Source organism: Mustela putorius, unplaced genomic scaffold, assembly GCF_011764305.1.
Source record: "Mustela putorius furo isolate JIRA1106 unplaced genomic scaffold, ASM1176430v1.1 tig00000640_pilon_pilon_pilon, whole genome shotgun sequence".
Classification (NCBI taxonomy): domain Eukaryota; kingdom Metazoa; phylum Chordata; class Mammalia; order Carnivora; family Mustelidae; genus Mustela; species Mustela putorius.
In genome coordinates, this window is record NW_025421432.1 from 6843633 (window position 1) to 6856945 (window position 13313).

The following is a 13313-nucleotide window of genomic DNA, read 5'->3' on the forward strand; positions in this document are numbered from 1 at the left end:
AATAATACATAAACAAAAAGAAAAATAAAAAATGACTTGACAATTAGGATTGATCAAACTATGGATCGTAAAGGATGACTTACCCACACGCTCCCTAAGAGCCTCATTTTCATCAAGGAAATCATTGATCTTCAACTCAAGTTTATTGATTTCCTTTGTCAATACTTCAATCTCTCGATCTCTTATTTTAATTTGGTTTTTACAATTTTTTATTTCAATCACAGCTTCTTCTAAACCATATATTCCCTGAAAAATATCCAGTCCAAGTATAATGTAGTTTATTTGAATAAAATTATCAAATTTATTTTCTTATTAAGTATGAGCGGAAGTACACATAAAGGTAAGATTTGTGTCATGAAACTGTGCTTTTTATTGTGCTTTTAAAAAACAAATCCATTAAGAACACAGGCAGCAACCTCTTCGACCTCAGCCGCAGCAACATCTTCCTAGGAACATCGCCAAAGGCAAGGGAAGCAAGGGCAAAAATGAACTATTGGGATTTCATCAAGATCAAAAGCTTTTGCACAGCAAAGGAAACAGTTAATAAAATCAAAAGACAACTGACAGAATAGGAGAAGATATTTGCAAACGACATATCAGATAAAGGACTAGTGTCCAGAATCTATAAAGAACTTAGCAAACTCAACACCCAAAGAACAAATAATCCAATCAAGAAATGGGCAGAGGACATGAACAGACATTTCTGCAAAGAAGACATCCAGATGGCCAACAGACACATGAAAAAGTGCTCCATATCACTAGGCATCAGGGAAATACAAATCAAAACAACAATAAGGTATCACCTCACACCAGTCAGAATGGCTAAAATCAACAAGTCAGGAAATGACAGATGCTGGCGAGGATGTGGAGAAAGGGGAACCCTCCTACACTGTTGGTGGGAATGCAAGCTGGTGCAGCCACTCTGGAAAACAGCATGGAGGTTCCTCAAAATGTTGAAAATAGAACTGCCCTATGACCCAGCAATTGCACTACTGGGTATTTACCCTAAAGATACAAACGTAGTGATCCAAAGGGGCACGTGCACCCGAATGTTTATAGCAGCAATGTCCACAATAGCCAAACTATGGAAAGAACCTAGATGTCCATCAACAGATGAATGGATCAAGAAGATGTGGTATATATACACAATGGAATACTATGCAGCCATCAAAAGAAATGAAATCTTGCCATTTGCGACAACATGGATGGAACTAGAGCATATCATGCTTAGCGAAATAAGTCAAGCGGAGAAAGACAACTATCATATGATCTCCCTGATATGAGGAAGTGGTGATGCAACATGGGGGCTTAAGTGGGTAGAAGAAGAATCAATGAAACAAGATGGAATTGGGAGGGAGAAAAACCATAAGTGACTCTTAATCTCACAAAACAAACTGAGGGTTGCTGGGGGGAGGGAGGTTGGGAGAAGGGGGTGGGATTATGGACATTGGGGAGGGTATGTGCTTTGGTGAGTGCTGTGAAGTGTATAAACCTGGTGATTCACAGACCTGTACCCCTGGGGATAAAAATATATGTTTATAAAAAATAAAAAATTAAAAAAAAATGTGGAAAGATGAAAAAAAAATCCATTAATATGATGGAAAATGGAACAGCTGGAACTTCCAAGTATAGCATCCTAATGACAAAGTGACTCAGAGAATGACACAGAAAACATTTCACGAGGGGTGCCTGGGTTCAGTGGCTTAAGCACCTGACTCTTGGTTTCAGCTCAGGTCTGATCCAAAGGTTGTAAGATCAAGCCCAAAGTGAGTTCCACACTGGGCGTGGAGTCTGCTTAAGATTCTCTCTCTCCCTCTTCCCCACCACCACCCTGCTCTCTCTTTCTCCCTCTCATTCTCAAAATAAATAAAAAGATAAACAGACAAATAAATAAATAAATATAAAATTAGTGAATGTTGAGGGAAATTGGAAGGGGAGGTGAACCATGAGAGACTATGGACTCTGAAACACAACCTGAGGGTTTTGAAGGGGTGGGGGGTGGGAGGTTGGGGGAGCCCGGTGGTGGGTATTAGGGAGGGCACGGACTGCATGGAGCACTGGGTGTGGTGCAAAAACAATGAATACTGTTACGCTGAAAAGAAATTTTAAAAAAAATTAGTGAATGTTGACTGTGTATAAGATCATGCTAGGTAATTCTGGGCTTATGAAGGTAAAGCAAATGTTCACGCCATCTCCAGGGAGATTCTTACCCATCCCCTAAATAAACAAACTAAAATCACTTAACAAAATATAGGAAAGGAATAATAAGAGTGAATCAGTAATAGCATTAGAATATACGAGTCATTAGTTGCCTTAGTGGTAATGAGATTTAAAAATACAAAAAGTACAAAGTAAGTACTATGTGTTGACACAGTAGGCAGTAAAACTGTCCCTGAAATAACTTCTGGCAAATAAACCAGTGGTGTCACATCTATAATGCTGGCACAATGACACCACTTACAACGAAACTAAACTTGTCTCAATAAAGCTGATGATCTGGGCAAAATGTTTTGATCAAATGGCCAGAAAACAATTCTCCGGCTGAGAAGTAAATGCTGCTCTGACGTTTGAATAGGGGAGTACAAACCAACCCAGATAACCTTTATCATAAAACACTTCTGGAACGTTTCTGAAGGTAAACGGTAATGGCACAGAACAGTCTAACTGTGAGGGGCAAGAATAATCTAAGCTCCTTGACTGACAAGATAAAAATACATACCGATTCATAATCTTTTAATCGCTTTAGTGTCTCAACTAGTTCTTTATCCTTTTCCCTAGCATCAGCCTCAGCCAGTTCAGCTGTTCTCTCAGCCTCTTTAGTTTTCTCTTCTAACATCTGAACCTTAGACTGAATTTTCATATAATGAGTCTGCTGGGAAAGAGTTGAAGCACCTGTAGAGCAAAACAAAAACAAAAACAAAAACAAAACCACATGAATTACTAGAATTGATTACTTATTCCTTTAAATCCCTGATTCCTATATGAGAAGCAGGAAAAGTTATGTCACTTAAAAAGTCTCTTTATTATTATTTTTTATATTTGAAAAATAAAATTTGTTTTCATCATATTGACAGGACAAGCTTAAAAAGTTCAATAAAATCTTAGCTGAATGGCTACAGATTATATAAGATTGCAAAACACCATGCTTTACAAAGAATGATCATTGTGGCAAAAACCACTAGCTATCTGTTCCCACTGTTCAAACTTTGTCCACTGTATCAGAAGAATGCAATTTTGGACACATGGTCACATGAAATAAAGACTAAATTTCCAGTCACCCCAGCAGCTAGGTGTGGTCATGTGACCAATGGGATACAAGCAGACAAGCCATGTATTTCAGGAAATGCTTTTAAAGGAGAGGAGTGAATCTGTTCTCTTTCCTCCTTCCTGCTAGATGGAATACAGATATTAAGTCTGGAACTCAAACACGGAGAACATGAGCTGGATACCACATGCTGAGATAGGCAGGGCAGCAAGATACAGGATGCCTGCTATCCCATATTTGGGCAGGTTATCACACCAACCCCAAACTAGTCACCTCAACTTTATTTATATCGTGGAAAAATACATTTCTATCCTGTCTAAAACGCTGCTATATTTGATTTTTTCTGTTGCCTGCAGCTAAACTTAGTCTTAATAGCTAAAAAAATCTCTACTTATATTTTCTTACCAAACTGCTGCTAGACCAAAATATAGCATTCCCATTATCAACACATATCATTCTTATCCACCAAAAGTGTTCAGTGATTTATAGAGCATGTACTTATGTATAGGCATTGGGCTAGTGTGGGAAAGCATGCACATTTATAAGAAATGGGCCCTGTTTTGTTTTCTGGAGTGAAAAGCCTAGATGGAGCATGTGAGAGGCTGAGGTGTCCCCAGTGTCCCCCTACTCTCATTTCTTCCATGTGGCCTGCCACAGCACATTTGCCTATCCTTTAGTGTGAGCCATTTGTCTCTTCCTGCCTCCTCCATCTTGCTGTTTGGGATGTAGATGTGAGGGTAACTCCACTTTGGATGAGACAGATGAGGTCAACACCCTGGATTGCCTAATTCTACACTATCACACAAGTGAGAAAAATAAACTTTTTTTTTTAATTTTAAGAAATTTGAGAAAAATAAGCTTCTCTCTTGATTTTGCCACCATTTTTCAGATCTCTAGTTCTGATAGCTAAATATAATCCTAACCAATGGAAAGAAACACCATTAGCTGTCATATTTACAAGTTAATTTCAAGTATAGAGTATTTTCTAGTAGCCATACCTTCTGTGGACTTTAGGGATCTATGACTAGGGACAGACAGAAATGTCATTAGACAAGACCTCTTTCTTATCTGATAGAAGAGATCAACGGTCACTTTTTCTCCTGGTGGCTGGAATACGCAAAACCCACGGTATTGGTCACCCTTTAAACAGTTTAAACCATGTCAAAGTATAATTCTAATAAATACATAATACACACTTATAGAAATAAGTATAACAAGTGGGCCTCATTAGCTCAGCAATCATATTACATTTTTCTAGTCTGTTCACTTTTTCAGATGACGATTTTATAACTTTCTCTTTTCTTCTTCTCTCTCCTCACACTTCTAACGCATCTTCCCCTATCCTTTCAGTTAAGAACCTTACTGAGCAAAGAGAAGCAATCAGTACAGAAGCTCGCACCTGCTCTCACCATCAGGTCATCTCCAGTCACCTGCATCTGTATCTATGCACTCCACCTCCCTTGCTGTCACTACGGATGAATTCTTTGTGTTCCTAAGGCCCACTACCCCACTGGAACACTAGGCCATCCCAAGGCCTTCTCAAGGATATTGCTCTAGCAGTTCTCTCTCTCTCTCCTGCTTCATCGATGTGTCAATTTTCTTCTTTAATGGATCTTTCTTTTCACCCAGAAGCATGATTATCTCTTCCATTTTAAGGAGAGAAATAGTTTTTGTCATGCCCCTTTCCCTTCAAGTCACTACCCCATTTTTCTCCTTCCCTTCATACAGTCCTCCTCAAAGGAGTCTCTAGATTGTTCTACGTCATCACTATCCATTTTCTCTTAAACCAGAAGTGACCAATGCTAAATCCACTGGTTAACTTTCAATGCTCATCTTGATTTATCAGCAGCACTGAATACAGCTTATTCTCTTCCTTGCTGACATTCCTCATGTGGTTTTTCAGGACTCCACACATTCCTGATTTTCCTCCCATCTAGCCTCCTTTGGTTGCTCCTTTTCTTCCCCTCAGCCTCTAAAGTAAAAGCATCCCTGGGCTCAATCTTTGCATTTTTCTTCTTAACATTTGTTCCTTTGATGATCTCCAGCTTCAGGACTTCAGCTACCATTTTTAGGTATATGGTTCCCAAATTTATGTCTTGAGATATAAATCTTGAGATATGTAAATAAATATATATAAATATATAAATCTTGAGATATAAATCTTGAGACTGGACTGTTATCCTAAACCTCAGACTTCTATATATACAAGTGCCTATTCAATACTTCCATTCAGATGTGTAGTGAGCATCTCGAACTTAAGATGACCTGTTTAACTAAGTACCTGATCATTTCTAAACTTGCTGGAAACAGTCCTTCCCAGTGTTCAGAACGGAAGTTCTGATAACTCTCTCACACCCTACATCTGATCTGCTAGCGAACTGCGTTTCCATCACCTTCATAATACATCCTGAACTGACTGCAACAACCCTACTGCTACCCACATGCTCTAAGCTACCAGCACCTCTTCAGATTACTCCAACAGTCTCATAATAGGTTTGCCTGCTTCTGTCCTTGCTACTCCTGTGATCTACTGCAGACACAGTCTAAGTCAAATTATTTCACTCCTGTCTTCAGAAACTTTCTTTGGTGCTTCTTCTCAATCAAAATAAAAGCCAAAGTCCTCACAGTGAATTGTTAAGTCACTATATGACATGGCTCCGGTTACCTCTCTGATCTATCTCATCACCTACTACTGCCCCACCTGCCCACTGTTCCAGCCACAAAGGCTTCTTTTTGTTCTTCAACACACTCAGTATATTCCTACTTTATACTATATATGTCTTCATATATATATATATACACACTATATATGCCTTTATACTTATTCCCACTATTTAAGAACATCTGCTTGGCTTAATACCTCACTTCCTAAAAGTGTTGGAGTATCTCCTCAATGAGGCTTTTGCTTCACTAAATTACAACCACATTTCCAACGACCACTACCATTATTTCACTTACACACACACACACACACTAGCTATTTTCTTTTGTGAGAGTTACGTTCAATACGTCATGAACTTGTCATGAATAGTTAGCCTTAATGTGTCCTGCTATAACTACATTATGGAGCGCTGTAGAAATATAAGACCAGTGCTGTTTTAGGGGCTTATGTTCAGATGTATTAGGAAAGGTAGTATGTCCCAGGGTAGGGAGAATAAGATGAGACATTAAGTTGGGTACAGTTCATTCAAATGCTGACAAGTCAAATGACGTCTGAAAACTATCTACAATGCTGCCACATTGATCAAAATTTCATTCTATTCTTTGTTAATTATTTAAAAAGGGGATAAATAACTATACTCAATTACATCACTTTTCATTTCTTTCATATAACTAATATGGTAATAAAGGTTAATGTAATTTCCATTGCAGAAAAATTACAGAAATATCTCCATCACTAATAAATTTAAACACTAATAATATATGCAGTTTATAATATACAGTTAATACACATAAAGTCATTTTTTAAAATGATAAAATCCAAAAAGAAAAATCAATATATATCTATTGACATAATTTAATAAAAATAAAATACTTAAAAATTGGTAAATAAAATAGCTTTGTATGCTTATTTTTTTATTAACATAAAATGTACTATTTGTTTCAGGGGTACAGGTCTGTGATTCATTAGTCTTACACAATTCAAAGCACTCACCATAGCACGTACCCTCCCCAATGCCCATCACCCAGCCACCCCATCCCTCTCATGCTCCTCCCCTCCAGCAACCCTCAGTTTGTATCCTGAGACCAAGAGTTTCTTAAGGTTTGTCTCCCTCTCTGGTTTCATCTTGTTTCATTTTTCCCCTCCCTTCCCCTATGGTCCTCTATCTTGTTTAACTTTGTATGCTTATTAAACACTGAATTACCTTTGTTTCTTTGAAGCTCATTTTTCAAATCTTCAATAATGAAAGTATTTTTTTCCATTTCTTTTGTATATTGTTCTACTTGCTCAGTGAGCATCTTAATTTGACTATCTCGTTCTTGTACACCCTATAAAATATTTTTGAACATTACGTATTATTTCTTCATGGATATTAACATACATTTTAAAAGTAAGGAAAAAAAGTAAATCTTATGTTTATATATATATAATATACATATATTATATACATAATACATATTTTTGGGGTCAAAACTATGTCCTGTACTACTTTGTATACCTCAACTGAACGTTAGACACACTGATGTCACTCTAAAACTTACAGATAGATATAAGAGCTAACTAACATCCTGGCAAAGGGAATTCCAGAACTCTCTAATATTTATGGCGTCTTCTGACTCCTTTCATGTTACCCTTCCTCATGACCCACCCATTTCTATCTTCTGCCCTGTGGTACTTCTTTCAAAATACTGTCTCTTGCAATTGTTCTTATCCTCCAAATACTTTCCAAATGTTCTCCTTTCTTCCAGACTATGACTATAGAGCAGATAACGGAAGTATAACTTCTACATGAGTATATTTGTACTAAAAATAAAATTTAATGTAATACAAATTATAACGATGCTTTTAGCTTTTTTCACATTACACAGGATATTTCAGCACCAACATATAATATAATAAATGTTAACAACAGGGTATGAAGATATACTTAAGTTTCTAAAAGTTTTTAACTTTCTTATTAAATAATTCCCAATCAAAACAATGTGTCTATTATCTAAAACAACATAGAAAAATACACAAAATAATTCTATTCCTGACTCTAAACTTAATTCTAATTGTTTCTTGTGACTGGACTTCAAACGACTTTTTATATCCCCCATAGTGTAAGCCGCTAGGTTAGACACATTGTCTACTTCAATAAACCAAATTTTGAAAGGTTTTACCTGTTGTAGAGCCATAACATTACTTTTATCAGCATCAAGTTGGGCATTTTTCAATTTCTCCCTCAGGTTATGTAACATTTGCTGATATTCAATAATTTCATCATCTTTAGAAGACAAAATTAACTAGATATAAACAACATAGGATCTGTTACATAAGAGGAAAATTAATAAATCATTTTTCACTTATGACAAATACTCTAATATATATCATTAGCAAGAAAATACGGGAAATAAAATTCACATTGAAGTGAGTAAGTAGCAGCAACTATTTGCATAACCATTGTTCTTTTTGGTTGTACAATCTTAAGTTCAAAGAAGAAATGATTTAAAAATATACAGTATAATTTTCGCTGTTTTAGAAATTCAATCTTTAAACAAGCTCAAGCTTTCAAAACCCATTCCTAAATAAGAATTATAAATACCTTCGTGAAACTACCAGGAAGTTTTGTACAATTAATTTTTATGGAGAAAACCTTAAAATGTCACTGAATGAAGGTGTCTTGTGTTCTCTGCTAGAAGAACCAACTTATAATTTATAAATTTACCACAGAGCCAATAAAATAAGATTTTTAAGAACTATTTCTAAAATTCATATTGAAAAAACATGTTCACAAGTGTCTAAAAACTGAAAAATGGTTTTCTCAAATATTTAAACATAACAATAACTATAACAAGGACCCATGTTTAGAAAAAAGATTGATCAATATAAAGCAGAGAGTCTAAAAATAAATTCAAATCCAACAAGCATGTCAAATGTAATAAAAATGAAACCGTATTTCAGTAGGAAAAAGATAAAATGTTCAATAAATAATGTTTGGACAACAGACTAGGTCTGCTGAAACCATACCTCACTCTCCATGCTAAAACTTATTACATATGCTTCAAAAACTTAAATGTAAAAGATGAAACTAGGAGGTACTAAAAGAAAATAGAGAAAACAACTTTATACTCAGAACACTAATTATGACACAAAGTTCAAAAGTCACACAAAATAATAAACTACATAATACAAAACAAAAACAAAAACAAAAACTTCATGGCAAAAAATACCATAGAGTCAAAGACAAGTGTCAGACTGGACGTATGTATTTGGATATATATGAAAACTTGTAGCAATTTAATCTACATCTTTGCAAAATAACAAATACATAGATATTCATTATAATGTTGTTTCTAATAGCAAACATCAGTAACCTGTTAAATATCACACCACATGATATCTATTAAATAAATATCTACAAATATCTATTAAATAAATATTACAAAGCCACTAAAAAAACCAAAGCAATACTGTATATACTGATATAAATAATGTTTAAAAATATTAAGTGACAATGAAGTACAGAAGAACACATATACTACCATCTCTCCCCCCAAAATTAAATAGGATGTAAAACCTTTTTTTTTTCCCAGGGGTCAGTAGACTCAATCAACAGTAAAATTTGGTCTGCTGCTTGTTTTTGTCAAGTTACATTGCAAAACAGCCTTGCTCATTCATTTATGTATGGTGTATGTCTGCCTTCATGTTATATAAGAGAGTTTAATTACACCAGAGACCAGATGGTCTAAAATATTTACTCTCTGCACTTCTTATACAAAATGTACTGACCCCTGATTGATTCGATAGTGCATCATTGCCACTGCTACTGCTTTTGTTTAAAATACAGGTTACCTGAACTTCCCAGATAAACAAATCCAAAGAGCCAACAAGATTTATGAGCTCTGTTAGAAACAATGACTACAGAAGTGATAGCTTTTAAAATTAGATTTATTCAGAATTGTTTTACACTTTTTCCAAAATATACAGTCGTCATAATGCTAGCTTCTGACACAGTAAGGTCAGAGAATTTGGTTGGGGTTGGAGAGTGGAGAGGAGCAAGAAAGGTATATTATGAAAAACTTCTCAGATGATTCTAAAGGTCCCTTTCTTTATTCCCATTCCCATTGAAAACCAATCGTTGTATTGGTCTGAAGGAATTGAACCAGGAACTATAAATACACAATACATGGCAGCCATGAGTTATGTGAATATATTTTACTTAGAATTATTTATTTTAGATGACAAATAAGTTTTAGACTTATACTACAAATAGGCTAAAGGACTACACAGGAGAGAGAGCTTAGTGCTTTTCTAACTAGGACATTTAATGCACTTTAAAATAGCCTGATAAAAACGTCACTAACTACCATAAGGCCTTTAAAGAAAACTCTGACTTTGAAATAAAAAATACAAATGAAAAACCCATTAGAGGGGTGCCTGGGTGGCTCAGTGGGTTAAAACCTCTGCCTTTGGCTCAGGTCATGATCCCAAGGTCCTGGGATCGAGCCCCACATCGGGCTCTCTGCTCAGCGGGGAGCCTGCTTCCTCCTCTCTCTCTCTGCCTGCCTCTCTGCCTATTTGTGATCTCTGTCTGTCAAATAAATAAAATCTTAAAAAAAAAAAAAAACCATTAGATCAACTGAAAAAAGCACCTTCCACTCTTCTACTTTTGCATTGACAGCAGCCATGACTGGATCATCTTCTTCATTTTTTGCTTTCAGAAGATCTGTAAGCTCCTGCACCTAAAAGGCAACAATTATTTCAAGAATCATTGCAAAATAGTGCAATATATGCATATTTACACACACATTACACATATGCGGTATACATACTCATATACATATGTATATATACAGTACCAATGCATATTCATTATTGGAGCAATTCTATATTTAGAGGTGATATTTAGTGGTTTCTGTATCATTACAGATGTATAACTGTCATTACTAGAGAATTATATTTTTGAGTATTATTCTATTTTTTACATTAATTTAATACCATGTAAAACATGAACAATGTATTGGTTTTCTGAAATTTATAGTGTATTTATTTTATAGTAAAAAACTTAACTTCAGGTCCACAGGACTTCTAGGCATTTTTAGTAGGAAAATCCCCATATTTATTAGTTTTCTAGGACTGGTATCTACACATTAATTCAGGTATCAACTACAAGGTATGCGTAAGGGCATTAGAGAAACACATATGGACAAACATATCAGCATGGCAACATGTTACAGTAAAGGGTATATTATAGCATAAGACAAAAATTCATATCCTCAAAAGTTAAAGTACTTTTTAGTTTCACATAAATAGTAATGATACGATATGAAGTCTGCATGAATGAGTTAATCTAATAGCAATTCTTACTTGAAGCCGGTAATGATCATTTTCCTTTTTTAATTGGTCCATTATGTTATCTGTTTGATGGACGACAGCTTTCATCCTATTATACTCATCAGTCATCTTTTCCATCTCCTGTATGGACTCTTCTAGATTTTTTCTCATTTCTTGATTCTGAACTTCAATTTTTTCATTAGCTTCTGTTAAAGTCTAATGAAGTTAAAGACACTATGGTTAACCTAAGAAACTGTAATTTAAACTAAATTAAAATTAAATAGAGTCATAAGTTCCTGCTGGAGAATAGAGAATTCTTTAGAGATCTGTAGTAGCGATTGCTCTTGGCCAATGAAATCAAATTAACTATCAACAAAATTGTATCTAAAAAGCTTAGTTCTTCTCAATGCCCAAGACAGACATATGAAATCAATGAATTTGCAAGATTTATTAACTTTAAAGATGCAATTTATTTCATGTTTCCAAATGCATAGTTGCAGATTTCTACTACAGAAGTTAACTGTAGGACCAGATACTAGGTTTACATTATAATAAAATTGAAGTTTTATAAGAATCATTGCCTTGAACCGACTTCTATTTTACCTGAATTTCATCCAGATACTGGACAAGTTCATAGTTTTTTTTAGACAATTGTGATCGGTAGTCACTGTCTTCTCCTCTTCTTGATAAAAGTGTTTCTTTTTGCGAATCTATTTGTTTCTGATAGTCAATAATATCCTGACGAAGTTGCTCATTCTGAAGGAGAGCAAATACAATATTCACTATCAAGAAACTATCCAGAGAAACAAAATTCCATCATCTAACTAGTTGAGCTCAAAACATATCCTTAAATTCCCAAGGTCTCTCCACCCCTAAAGTCTCACCTTTTTCTTTAGGCGTTTGTTCTCCAGAAAAGAACAGGAAAAAGATAATTAGAAATGAGAAAGGCAATCCATAATTAAAATTAAGAATTAGAAATTAAAATAAAAAAGAGAAATTTTAGAAGGAGATATTATTTGGATAATCAATGAAAGCAAGAATATTAATTATCAACCAAAACAAAGACTACTTTGGTTATGTTAAAAAGATAAGAACTTCTAGAAGGATAAACAATGTACAAACATTATTTGGCTCAGAAGAACCAAATAATAAAGAATTTATAAGATTTCATGAGAAACAAAACATTTAAAAGAATACTGGGTAAAATAAGAGAAGACAGAAATCCAGTTTTTCAGCCAATTAGCAAAATAACAAAGAATGGCTAATGAAACAAAGCAAAATTTACCCACATAAAGTAAGAGAGGAATGTAGTACTTAATGGCCTCAACTTTCAATTTATTTTCTATTTCCCTGAGACAAATTAATATCACAAAATTAGGCAGCTTAAAAGCACCAGTTACTTAGAAGATTCCAGTTCTGGTTAGAGTATAAATTTATGAAAAATTTTTAATAGGTAACTTTGTTGAACTACCACAACTACTAAAATTTTTTACCAACCTCTCTTCTTAATTTGCTGTTTTCATTTTCCGCTTCCTCATTTCGAAGAGCCAACTAAAACAGAAAAAAAAAAAATAAGGTTCAGCAGTAATTCAATATAAAATTAGGTTTTCAGCTGATCAATTTAAATTCTAAATTCTCTCCAGTGAAGCAGAGAATGATTAACTACTAAGGATTTAGTTGATCATGTTGATCAAACATGAATAACAAACCAAAATTTGTGAAATCTAAGGATTATGAAAACAAAACAGGTTGAGTAAAAAATTTAAAAAATAACAAAACCTAAAAAACTAAAACCAAAACTCTAACCAAAGGATACAGAAACAAAACAACACACACATTATCCCCTCACCCCCAAAACCTAATGAGTAATTTTCTGTCAAAGACCTTTAACATTTTGCAGTTCTTCTATATCAGAGCTAGAATACTCTTGGCTCTAGTGAGCATTTAAATTACTTAGAAATATAAGGCAGCACAACATAATGGTTAAAAGGAAGCAATCTGAAATCAAACTGGCCCAAGTTTATATTCTTTGTCTACCAGTTTCTGGTGGAATATGAAAAAGTGATTTAC

At 34.6% G+C, this 13313-nt stretch overlaps 1 protein-coding gene across 2 annotated transcripts in view; it reads right to left on the reverse strand.

Moving 5' to 3' along the window:
• The window catches only part of CEP290 (centrosomal protein 290), a 98733-nt gene that overhangs the window by 76573 nt on the left and 8847 nt on the right, over window positions 1-13313 (reverse strand). For both annotated transcript variants that reach the window (XM_004748575.3, XM_045082968.1), the window contains exons 7-14: window positions 12741-12794; window positions 11847-11999; window positions 11277-11459; window positions 10562-10651; window positions 8090-8212; window positions 7132-7255; window positions 2720-2892; window positions 84-246 (exon numbers count right to left, since the gene is read on the reverse strand). In XM_004748575.3, the coding sequence (XP_004748632.1) occupies window positions 84-246; window positions 2720-2892; window positions 7132-7255; window positions 8090-8212; window positions 10562-10651; window positions 11277-11459; window positions 11847-11999; window positions 12741-12794 (1063 nt within the window). The remainder of the gene's footprint in view (window positions 1-83; window positions 247-2719; window positions 2893-7131; window positions 7256-8089; window positions 8213-10561; window positions 10652-11276; window positions 11460-11846; window positions 12000-12740; window positions 12795-13313) is intronic.